We start from the raw sequence: 13,161 nt of genomic DNA on the forward strand, positions 1-13,161 counted from the left end.
CTCATAAATTATCTGTCTGCCTCTGCTTCGTGAGTCCTGGGATTAAAAGCATGAACCACCACTGCCCAGCCATATTCAAGACTTTTCCCCTTCATATGTATACCAATGTTTACATCCTAAGTTATTGGTGCTGTTGTTGTTATCATTATTTTGAGATAGAATCTCAAATGGCCTGATTATTGCTACTATTAATATTATTATTAACATTTACTGTTATTTCATTATTTTGAGACAGCATCTCAGTATACATCTGGAATAACCTGGAATTCATAACCAGAATGGTCTCAAAGTCACAAATCCTCTAGACTGTTCTTCCATAATGCTGGGATAAAAAGTGAATGCTACCACACCTGGCTCAGTCCTAAATTATTATAAAACCAAACATGAGACTACTGTCCTAGATTTTTACTAGAATAGAAAAAACATCAAGTTACTATACTGTGATCCCTTATTTACCAAACCACAACAACGACAAAAAAAAAAAAAAAAAAAAAAAAAAAAATTCCGCGTGAAACGTACTACTTGGTTTATTTGGTTTTTGGTCTTGGTTTTGAGAGACAAGGTTTCTCTGTGTAGCCCTGGCTATCCTGGAACTTATTCTATACATCAGGCTGGCCTGAACTCAGAGATCCCCCTGCCTCTGCTAGGATTAAAGGCATGCACCACTACCTCCTGGTAAAATGTACTACTTTAAAGATTTAGCACTTTTATGTTTATGAATGTGTGCCTGCATGTATACATATGCACCACACACACCTGGTGTCTGAGGAGGTTACAGCAGGTTACAAACTGGGAGCTTACCAAGAGCAGCAAGATTCTTATCTGCTGAGCTACCTCTCAAGCCCCAAACTTACTACAGTTAGTTTTGTTGTTTGTTTGCTCCTTGGCTTGTTTTGTTTTTGTTTGATAGTCATATATATATATATGCTTCGTGAGTCCTGGGATTAAAAGCATGAACCACCACTGCCCAGCCATATTCAAGACTTTTCCCCTTCATATGTATACCAATGTTTACATCCTAAGTTATTGGTGCTGTTGTTGTTATCATTATTTTGAGATAGAATCTCAAATGGCCTGATTATTGCTACTATTAATATTATTATTAACATTTACTGTTATTTCATTATTTTGAGACAGCATCTCAGTATACATCTGGAATAACCTGGAATTCATAACCAGAATGGTCTCAAAGTCACAAATCCTCTAGACTGTTCTTCCATAATGCTGGGATAAAAAGTGAATGCTACCACACCTGGCTGGTATATATATCTCCCAGGCTGACCTCAAACTTGCTTTGTAGCTGGGACTGGCCTTGAACTCTTGGTCTTCCTGCCCTGCCTCTACTTCCCAAGATGGGATTATAAGTGTGTGTCCCCATACACAGCTTAAAAACTTAATTTTAAACTAATATTATACATTAAAAGACCAGTAATTACCAGTTATAACCAAAAGTAAAGTCATAAAAACTTCTGCACAGTCTGGAACCTTCATTTCATCCACATCAGTTATGTCTTTATATTGAGATACCCAAGCAGCCTCTGATGAAAGCATTGAGTCCATTTTTTGAAGAGCAACTAACAGGAAGAAAGAAAGAAAGACCATGTCAAGGAGTTATAGTCATCCTTAAATTATCAACTTATATTTTTTAGCAAAAAAAAAAAAAAAAAAACAGAGACAGCCCTCCCAACGCAATGGTCACATGAGCACTTACATTTTCTCTCCACAGTCAGCCATCTCTGAAAACAGGTTTCCTCTGACAGAATGTGCATACAACTCGCAAAGGTGCTAGGATAGCCATGGACACTGTGCAGCTCCCTCTCAAACAACAACACCTCATCCACCAAATGGCAGAAGAGATTGTCGTCATAGAGCACGCAAGGTATATCGGAAGCCAGCTTCTCAAGAACGAGCATCACAAGGCCCCGGGAAAACTCAAGCTGAAAGAAACAGACAGGTATGAGGGATCATGTCCGTCAGGTACGTGAACAACTCTAATGAAGCTGAAATGCATAGGCCTTAGCCTCTTACCCTGGCATTTACTACAGAGCCTGCTTTATCCAATATTGGCTGAATCTTCTCATCCAGAAAGTGAGCATGGTTTCCAATCCATATGAGTACCTGAGTCAAGTACCATTCAGGCTAAAGGAAAAGAAATGGTTTCTATTCTTTATTTACTCTTTAGTTATAAAAATTCTAATTAAGTGCATTTAATTGTAAACAGCCACAAAATTAGTTTTAAAAAATCCTATACATAAGACAATAATTCTTACCCTGCACTTCAAACTCACAAAAGACTTCATAATCAAATGTTTCCCAATATACTCTCAACAAATTCCGATAATGTGGCTTAAATCAGTAAACTCACAAATTTAAAATACCACATTGGAGCTACATATAGCTTGGTAGTGTAACATTCACTTAGATGTAAAAAGCCTTGGTTTCAACCCCCAATGCCACAAAAAAAGAGGAGGAGGGCATGACAACAATAATGAGGAAAAGACAGTCAAATATACTTAGAAACTAACATCCGCCCAGCGCACACAAAGCCCTAGGTTCTACAACAAAACAAACAACAGCTCTGTGAGTGAAGGGGCCAGCGAGCAAACCTAGGAACCTGACGTGGTAGAGGGCAAGAGCCAACTCGCACAGGCTGCTCCTCTGACCTACACAGGAGAAAGAAATAAAGTGCTGGTTTATTTTATAGCCCTCCAAACCTAGCATGATAAGGTACTACAAACAACTAATATCTTTGAAACTGTTTGTTGAAATAGCATTTCAAAAAAAGTTTTTGGGGATAGGATCTCATACAGCTTATGCTAGACTCAAACTCTGAGGATGATGAACTTCTGTTCTTCTGCTCTACCTCCCTCGTTTGAGGATTTCATGTGTTTATGTGGTGCTGGGGAGCAAACCTGGGTCTTCATGTGAGCTAGGCAAGCATGCTAAATACTTAGAATGAGCTACATCCCCAGATAAGTTTTAAACATGATATTCTTCAGCTTTCTCTTTTCAAAACATAAAGGGGGAAAGTCAGCTGGTCTACATTAAAAATATATCCAAGCCTTAAAATGTACCAAGAATTTAAAATTTATATTACATTTTTCCTTTGTGTAGATATGCACATTTGCACGTGTGTGTATGGGGGTACACAGAGACACAGTGTACAGTGGCACTCAGAAGACAACCTTAGTAGTCAGTTCTCTCTTGCCACAGTGTGGGTCCTGGGGATCAAACTCCTGCTGCCAGGCTTGGAGGTATGTATGGCTTCACCCACTAGGCCACCTCACCAGCCCCACATAAAGCACTTTAAATTGTCTTTAGAAAGGATTCTGCAAACATTTCAAGTTTTTCTAGACGAGAACTCAAAAACATATACTAAGCTGGAGGTATAACTCAGGGATAGAACACTTGCCTAGCATGTGCAAGGCCCTGAGTTCAGTCCCCAGCACAGAGAAAAAAAAATGCTGTTAATGCCTATGGTGTTCTAAAGGTTGGGCATACAAATAAAGGCAGCATCTAATCTCAAGGATTGTCTCATTTTAGGTCTAGTGACAGTGCACTAACTTCATTAGGATCACACTTTTAAACTAAGCCAACACAACTCAAAATTTTCTTACACCAAATTACATTATTGCCTTTCTACATGTTCAGCTTATGTCTTGCCTCATTTACTACTGAGTACTAAATTATTCTGCTATTCCAACAACACTCTATCCAAAAAGGAAACCCATAAAGTACAAACACTAAGTTCCTTCATATGACATGCAAATACCTGGAACCCTGCTCTATGCGCTGCATTGGCTGCAGCAAACATCAAGAATAAACAAGACAGTGCCCTCATCCTTGTAAATTATAATTACAGAAAAGCACCAACAGGATACACTGATGTGGTCCCTCAGTTCAAATGCTGCTAACAATTTCCATTAAATTATTCCATCACTTACTGCCATGATGTCTCTTCTGCAGCTATGAGTCACTTTGGCACTGGCCTGTCTATTCATCAGCCAATGCACTATCTTGTGGAACTCACAGCTCTTTTCCTCTATGCATCTACAGGAGTGGTCTGTACAGTGAAGACTGGGCATAGATCAGGTTGTAAAGTCTGCTTGCCCAAATGTAAATGTGAGAACTTGGTCAATGTCCCAAAGAGAGCAGCAATTCTGACAACGTGTGAAGGCTACAAAGGGCAGTCATGAGGCAGGTATTTAGCCTTTTTGGGAAAACAGAAACATGTATAGAGACCAGTTTTTATCTTAAACACCCTGGCACAGGTAACATTTAATGAAAACACGGCAAAGGGATATCGGGACACATACATGTAATCCCAGTACTCAGGAGGCAGATGCAGAGGGAGCTCAGTTTGGGGCCAGTCTGGGGTTCTTCTCGGACCATCTCAAAAAGAAAAGAAAAGAGGAAATAGCGAAGCGCACCTTGCTGATGACATTCGTCTGCCGGCTTCCTCTGAAGTGGTACCTGAATCTCTTCTGAAGGGGAGTCAGCATGATCTGGATGGGCAGGATCACAGAAGGGCATGCAGGAAGAGAATATTTTTCTGGGAGTTGTTTTGGCTCAGTTAATAATTCATCTCTGGCACAGTCAAGTCAAGGAAAAAGAATCAAAATCACATTTATACACCTAAGTGTACACACATACATACACACAAAAAAAATTTTCCATCAAATATATTAATACTTAGCAAAAGGTTTAATACAAGTAATGAAAAATCTAACTTTATATTGAATTTAAACCTAAAAAGGTTTATGGGACTGAAGACATGACCCCATGGTTAAGAACACTTGTTGCAGCCAGGCAGTGATGGTGCATGCCTTTAATCTCAGAAGTGGCAGGAGGATCTCTGTGAGTTCGAGACCAGCCTGATCTACAGAGCTAGTTCCAGGACAGGCTCCAAAGCTACAGAGAAACCCTGTCTCGGAAAACCAAAGGGGGGTGGGGGAGGGAGGGAGAAAGAACACTTGTTGCTCTTGCAGAGAATCCAGGCTTGATTCCCAGCACCCACATCAGTACTCACAATCATCCTTAACTACAGCATCAGGGGATCTGATGTACTCTTCTGACTTCAACAGGCACAAGGCATGTACATGATACAGACACTGGCAAAACATTTATACTCACAAAATAAAAAATAAATGAAAATATAAAAGGTTTTTAGAATCAATCAATGGTAAGAAAATCAACTTACACAATCATTTGATTAATACTTTCTAAGGTTTTTTTTTTCCTATTGTCTATTTGTTTTATTGTTCTAAAAGACCTGTAATGCCAACATTGACCAGTTATTGTGGTGGTTTGAATAAGAATGGCCAACACAGGCTCAAATATTTAAATGTTTGGTCATTAGGAAGGGACACAATTTGACAGGGATTAGGTGTGTGGCCTTATTGGAATAGCTGTGGCCTTGGAGGAAGTGTGTCACTAGGGGTGGGCTTTCGGGGTTTCAATCGCTCAGGATAGGCCCAGTGTCTCTCTCTTCCTGCTGTCTAAGCTCCTTCTCCAGCACCATGTTTCCTGTCATGACAACAATGGACTACACCTCTGAAACTAAGTCAGACCCAACCAAAGGTTTTCCTTTATAAGACTTCCGGTGGCCATGATGTTTCTTCACGGCAAAAGAACACTGACTAAGACAGTTGTTGATCTCAGAATTCTTTTTTTACAGCCCTCCCACTCCCCAAAAATTCATTTTTTAAAGAGAATATATATTCTCCAACAAGCACATCAAGTCTAACCCAGGACCCTCGATTTGGCTTACGGACACTTTGAAAATTTTCCCCTGGTACTGGAGATAATTCCACTGCCTCATTCATACTCCACCACTCTATCACTTGCCCAGAATGTTTTAATCACTAGCCACAAATCTACTACAGGAAGAAGTTTTATTAAGTTTTCCACTCCAACAAAGATACGAGGCTTGAAGTTTCAATAGTTGACAAAACAGGGTCTCCAGGGTACCATACACCTCAGGCGCACCAGCAGGCCAGCTTATGCCAACAGTCTGAGACTGGGTGTGTGTGATGAACGGCCAATGGAGCTGTGCTAAAATTTCCTCGAAATCACTGTAACAGAAAAGAAACATTATTTCATATGATGCCATTAAATTACTAAATATCCATCAGAAAACAATCACCACGAGATATTTCCTACCTGGTAAGCTTGTCCTTGAGAATTTTATGCCAGAATTTAACTGTCGCTCTCACGAAACTAAGAAGATGAGTACAAGATGATTCCTGAAGCTTGATGTCAACTTCTGTCATGGTCACCAGGATAGAGGCTGCCTCTGGCACATTATTGGTCATCAGGTATTGCTGAATGTTATCACTGTAAGACAAAGCAGAACACGTGTTAATGAGAGCTAGTGTGTGTACACCTGTGTAGATGTGTGTGTGTATGTACACCTGTCTTTGTGTGTATGTGTGTATACACCTGTGTGAATGTATGTGTGTGTGTGGACCTGTCTGTGTGTGTCTGTGTGTATGTATGTGTGTGGATGCCTGTGTGTATATGTGTGTATGTGTGTGTGTACCTGTCTTTGTGTGTATGTGTTTACACCTGTGTGTATGTGTGTGTGCAGACCTGTCTGTGTGTGGATGTGTGGATGTGTGTACGTGTGTGTGTGTGTGTATGTGTGTGGACCTGTCTGTGTGTGGATGTGTGTGTGTATGTGTGTGTGTACCTGTCTGTCTGTGTATGTGTGTATACACCTATGTGGAGATCCCAAGGTGAATGGCAGGTGTCTTTCTCAACCACTCTCCACCTTATCTTTGAGACATGGTCTCTTCATTGAACCTGAATTTCACCAACTCATCTGGAGTCTAGAGTCTGCATTGTCTGTCTGGCCAGCTCCAGGAGTCCTTCTTTCTGTCCCCCACAGCTAGCTTTCTCATGCAGGAGCTGGAGACTGAACTCGGGATATTTATGCTTACACAGAAAGCACTTTACTGATTAAACATCACCCAAATCCCTTGGAACAATTTTAATCTCTGAAAAACTTTCTCAGTCAAGCAGTGGTGGCGCACACCTTTAATCCCAGCTCTCGGGAGGCAGAGGCAGGAAGATCTCTGTAAATTCAAGGCCAGCCTGGTCCACAGAGAGAGTTCCAGGACAACCAGGGCTACACAGAGAAACTCTGTCTTGTGGGGCGGGGGGAGGAAAAAAACTTTCTCTGTCATCTAAGAAAGAATGAAGCACGGCCATGAGTTGGCTGCTTACTTTATAAGACACTCACATCTGAAGGAACCCGAGTTCCTTCCTTTACATCCTCTTAAGAGCAGCCTGTTCTTCAGATGTCATCTACCTGTCGTCCCCCCCCTTCTGAGAGGACAGATGGGTCATATCTCATGGATAATGTAATTAGCACTGGGACACTGAAGTAAAGTATCCTTCAGTTTTTATATACTTTGCACCATAGTTACCATTTCTACATCCAAAAAAGAACATATTCCAAGCTAAGAGCTCATTAAATTAAAATAAAGACCATCATGCTTAAGAAATGTACAAATGTAGCCAGGCACAGTGACACAGCATGTAATCCTTGCACTGTACACTGAGGAAATAGAGGCAGGAGGTTCAGGAATTTATAAGTCATAAGATCTGCCTAGACCTCCAATTAAAAAATGAGGCAGGCACAAGAGTGCACACCTTTAATCTTAGCACCCAGTATGTGGATATGGTAGATTGTTATAGAATATTAGTTGAAGATGTGTTACACTTGTTTAATGATGCAAAGATGTGCTACATTCTTTTATGTTGTATTTGTTAACTCTGTAAAGCTGTATTACTTTGCCTGTCTAAAACATCAGATTGGTCTAATAGAGAGCGAACAGCCAATAGGTAGACAGGAGAAAGGATGGGCATGGCAGGCAGGCAGAGAGAATAAATAAGAGGAGAAATCTGGGAAGCAAAGATCAAGGAATAAGAGAAGAAGAGAGAAGACTCCAAGGGCCAGCCACCCAGCTACTCAGCAAGCCACGGAGTAAGAAGTAAAGAAAGGTATATAGAATAGAGAAAGATAAAAGCCCAGAGGCAGACAGGATAATTTTTTAAAAGTTGGATAGAAACAAAGCAACCTAAGGCCATAAGAAAGAAAAAACCTCCATGTGTATTTATTTGGGAGCTGGGTAGCAGACCCCCAAAACAGAAAAGAAAAAAAAAAACCCTCAACGACTTGAGCAGATCTCTGTGAGTTTGATGCCAGAGCCTGGCCTACATAGTGAGTTCCAAGAAGTCAGGATTACATAGTAAGGCTCTGTCTTAAAAATAAAAAGCATCAGGTGGTGGTGGTGCACGCCTTTCAAGCCAGCACTCGAGAAGCAGAGGCAGATAGATCTCTATGAGTTGGAGGTCAACCTGATCTACAGGCACAAAAGCTACACAGAAAAACCTGTCTCAAAAAACCAATAATAATAATAAAAATAAAATAAACAAAGACAACCAATGTACAATTTGGAAGGGGTGAAGACCATACCATGAAGCAGAATAATCTCCGCATTTAGGCAGAAACGTTGCTCTGACTTGAAAGGCAAGACCAGATATAATCAACCTGTCGTGTTCACAAAACAGATGTGAACTTTATTCTTCTTTTTATCAAAATAACTTTCTTATTTTTCCCTATTCATAGGTATTTCACTCTATTATTCATCTAATAATAGTGCATTGTTTGGGGGTGGGTATTTGTCTGTTTGTTTTTAGGCAAGGTCTGGCCATGTAGCCCTAAGCTGCTCTTGAAGTGAACTTGCTATCCTTCTGTCTTGGCCTCCCCAAAACTAAAATGTCACGTTTGAACCATCACATTGGTCAAATTATGTAGTTATTTTTGTTTGCTGCTGTTTTGGAAATCAGGTCTCAGTAAGTACCCTGGGTTTGGGGCTGGAGAGATGGCTCAGTGGTTAAGAGCATTGCCTGCTCTTCCAAAGGTCCTGAGTTCAATTCCCAGCAACCACATGGTGGCTCACAACCATCTGTAAAGAGGTCTGGCGCCCTCTTCTGGCCTTCGGGCATACACACAGACAGAATATTGTATACATAATAAATAAAAAATATTAAAAAAAAAAAAAAGTACCCTGGGTTTTCTGGAAGTCACTATGTAAACAAAGCTGCCCCAAAACATGCAGCGATCTTCCTGCTTCAGTCCCAAGGTGGGGATTATATGATAGGTCACGGTTCTTTTCTAAGCATTTATTTATGTATTCATTCACTCCTTCATTTATTCATTCATTTACTTATAATTTTGGTTTTTCGAGACAGGATTGATTGATTGATTGATAGTTTTGGTTTTTCAAGACAGGATTTGTGTAGCCCTGGCTGTCCTGAAACTCACACTATGGACCAGGCAGGCCTCGAATTTACAGAGATCTGCCTGCCTCTGCCTCCTAAGTGTTGGAATTAAAGGTATAAAATACCACCACACAGCCAATTATTTATTTATTTTTATTTTATGTTTACGAGTGCTTTGCCTGCATGTATATTATGTGCACCATATGCATACAGTGATAAGAAAAGAAAGAAAAGAAACAGTAGTTTTGACCATGTGTTCAAAACACAATTGCTAAACAAAAAAAAAAAAAAAAAAAAGCCGGGCGGTGGTGGCGCACGCCTTTAATCCCAGCACTCGGGAGGCAGAGGCAGGCGGATCTCTGTGAGTTCGAGACCAGCCTGGTCTACAAGAGCTAGTTCCAGGACAGGCTCCAAAACCACAGAGAAACCTTGTCTCGAAAAACCAAAAAAAACAAAAAACAAAAAAAAAAAAAACAAAACAAAACAAAAAAAACACAATTGCTTGAGCCTTAAATTGTTTGTTTTTTTTTTAAACTTTTTAATTGTTTTGGTTTTTCCTTTTTTTTTTTTTTTTTTTTTTTGGTTTTTCGAGACAGGGTTTCTCTGTGGCTTTGGAGCCTGTCCTGGAAATAGCTCTTGTAGACCAGACCAGGCTGGTCTCGAACTCACAGAGATTCACCTGCCTCTGCCTCCCAAGTGCTGGGATTAAAGGCGTGCGCCACCACTGCCCGGCTTGTTTTGGTTTTTCAAGGCAGGGTTTCTCTGTGTAGTCTTGGTTGTCCTAGAACTCACTCTGTAGACCAGACAGGAACTCACAGAGATCCACCTGCCTCACCTCCCAAGTACAGGGGTTAAAGGCATGCGTAGCCTTAAATTTTTAACTTATTTAGAGTACTTTCTTTCAAACACAAATTAAGCTCCCTGAAAAGTTTATGTTCATTCACAACAGAGCAGACTACTCATTACCATAATGCCATTTTCCTAACAACTAGTAAAAATTATAATCTTTAATTAACTCGATTATTTAACAGCATACACACACTCTCTGAGACAGAGGCTCAAAGGAAGCAATAATTATGAGAATAATGCCCACCTACCTTAGCTCTTCGATCTGGGAAACCCACTTAAGGTACGTTAGATGCTGCTCGATCTCTTCTATCTGGCTGATCATGGCACTGAGGTCGTCCATCCAGGGCTGTGCAGTCAGCAAATGGCTGGTGATGGAGCTGAAGAGAGGAGTTTCCTGCTCCAGAAACTGACTAAGAACTTGTCTGGATACTTCTGCATCTTTTAAAGCACATTGAATTCTTTTAGGGATTTCTGACGAAATTGCAAGTACCTAACAATACAGAAAAATATTAGCAATGATGTAAAATTTTGTTAGTCTTTTCCAAAATCATGTTCCAAAAGAACTGAAAGTTTTCTATTAAAAATTTCAAGCTAGCTGGGCACAGTGGTATAAATTTTTAATCTCAACACTCAAAAGGTAGGTGCAGGAGAACCTTGTAAGTTTGAGGCTATGTGTGAGGTTCAGGCCAGCCACAGTTATGTAATGAGAGTTTGTCTTAAAAACAAAACATAAAAACCCTTTAAACAAAAGGTTTGGTTAGGTGTGCTAGCACACATCTTCCGTCCCAGCACTTGGAAAGTAGAAGTCGAACAATCAGGAATTCAAGGTCAGCCTGGGCTATTTATTGAGTTCTAGGCCACCCTAGCCTACATAAGAGTATATCAAAAGAGGACTGGAAAGATGGTTAAGAGCACTGGCTGCTCTTCCAGAGGTCCTGAGTTCAATTCCCAGCAACCACATGGTGGCTCACAACCATCTGTAATGAGATCTCATACCATCTTCTGACCTGCAGGCATAAATGTAAGCAGAACTCTATACACATAATAAATAAATCTTCAAAAGGAAAAAAAAAAACCTCTGAAAAAAGGCCAGGGCCAGATGGTTTCAGTGCAGAAGTCTATCAGAACTTCAAAGAATAGCTAATACCTATACTCCTCAAAGTGTTCCACATAATAGAAACAGAACGAACATTAACAAACTCTTTTTATGAGGCTATAGTTACCCTGATACTAAAACCACAAAAAGACTCAACCAAGAAAGACAATTACAGACCAATCTCACTCATGAACATAGATGCAAAAATACTCAATGAAATACTGGCAAACCGAACCAAGAACACATCAAAAAAATCATCCACCATGATCAAGTTGGCTTTATCCCACAGTTGCAGGGATGGTTCAACATACAAAAATCTATCAATGTAATCTACCATATAAACAAACTGAAAGAAGAAAAACACATGGTCATCTCATTAGAAACGGAAAAGCATTTGACAAAATCCAACACCCCTTCATGATAAAGGTCTTGGAGAGATCAGGAATACAAGGAACATATCTAAACATAATAAAAGCAACATACAGCAAGCCGACAGCCACCATCAAATTAAATGGTAAGAAACTCAAAGCGATTCCACTAGAATTAGGAACAAGGCAAGGCTGTCCACGCTCTCCATATCTATTCAACATAGTTCTTGAAGTTCTGGTTAGTGCAATAAGACAACAAAAAGAGATCAACAGGATTCAAATTGGAAAGGGAGAAGTCAAATTTTCGCTATTTTCAGATGATATGATAGTAAACATAAGTGACCCCCAAAAACTTTACCAGGGAACTTCTACAGCTGATAAATACCTTCAGTAAAACCATCCTGGGTGAGGTAACCCAGACAGACCCAGAAAGATGAACATGGATAATAGCTGTAAAGCAAAGGATAACGAGGCTATAGTTCATGACCTTAGAAAAGCTAAGTAACAAGGTGAACCCTAAGAAAAACATATATAGATTCCCCCCTGAGAAGGCAAAATAGATAGACAAGATCTCCTGACAAAATTGGGAGAATGGGTGTGGGGGAGACGGGAGGGTGGAAGAGGAGAAGGGAAGAAAGGGAAGGGGAAGAGAACTTGAGGGAACGGTATAGTAGAGGAGAGGAAAAAAAGGGATATTTTGAGTGAGGGAGCCATTATGGAAATAGCAAGAAACCTGGCTGTAGAGAAATTCCCAGGAATCCACAAGGATGACCCCAGCAAAGACCCTAAGCAATAATGGAGAGCATACCCAAACTGACCTGTAGTCAGATTGATGGCTATCTTAAATGTCACCATAGAACCTGCATCAATCAACTGATGGAAACAGAGGCAGAGACCCGCAGCAGAGCACTGGGCTGAGCTCCCAAAGTCCAGTTGAAGAGTAGGAGAAGTGAGAATATGAGCAAAGAGGTCAAGACCGTGATGGGGACACCCCCTGAAACAGTCTGCCTGAGCTAATGAGAACTCACCAACTCTAGCCAGACAGGGAAGGAACCAGCATAGGAATAAACTAGAGCCTCTGAATGTGGGTGACGGTTGTATGGCTGGAGCAGACTGCAGGGTCACTGGCAATGGCACTAGGATTTATCCCTACTGCTTGTACTGTTTTTTTTTTGGAACCTATTCTCTTTGGATGGATACCTTGCTCAGCCTAAATATAATAGGGAGGGCCTTGGACCTTCCTCAAAGCAATGTGCCTTACCCTCTCTGAGGACTGGATGGGGGTGTGGGGGACTAAGGTGAAGGGAATGGGAGGAGGGAGGGAGTGGGAACAGGGATTGGTATGTAAACTGAAAAAAGATAGTGTGTTTAAAAAAAAAAATAAAAGAAAGAAAAAGAAAAAGGGCCGGAAAGGTAAAAACCAGGCACAGCCCTGTGTCTGTAATCCTCACTCTAGGAGCAGAGACAGGTAGAACTCTGCTCCAGACCATCTAGCTGAATCAGTAAAGGGACCCTACCTCAAAAAATATATGTGGACAGTGATAGAGTTAGACACTT

General features: G+C 40.6%; 1 protein-coding gene across 1 annotated transcript in view; it reads right to left on the minus strand.

Annotated features, from left to right (window-relative positions):
• The window catches only part of Rint1 (RAD50 interactor 1), a 39,205-nt gene that overhangs the window by 16,666 nt on the left and 9,378 nt on the right, over nt 1–13,161 (minus strand). Inside the window, exons 4-10 of the mRNA XM_057758820.1 lie at nt 10,389–10,630; nt 6,163–6,336; nt 5,925–6,074; nt 4,431–4,587; nt 2,029–2,139; nt 1,712–1,937; nt 1,437–1,574 (exon numbers count right to left, since the gene is read on the minus strand). Coding sequence (XP_057614803.1) covers nt 1,437–1,574; nt 1,712–1,937; nt 2,029–2,139; nt 4,431–4,587; nt 5,925–6,074; nt 6,163–6,336; nt 10,389–10,630 — 1,198 coding nt within the window. The remainder of the gene's footprint in view (nt 1–1,436; nt 1,575–1,711; nt 1,938–2,028; nt 2,140–4,430; nt 4,588–5,924; nt 6,075–6,162; nt 6,337–10,388; nt 10,631–13,161) is intronic.

The sequence above is a fragment of the Chionomys nivalis genome, chromosome 26 (genome assembly GCF_950005125.1).
Source record: "Chionomys nivalis chromosome 26, mChiNiv1.1, whole genome shotgun sequence".
NCBI lineage: Eukaryota > Metazoa > Chordata > Mammalia > Rodentia > Cricetidae > Chionomys > Chionomys nivalis.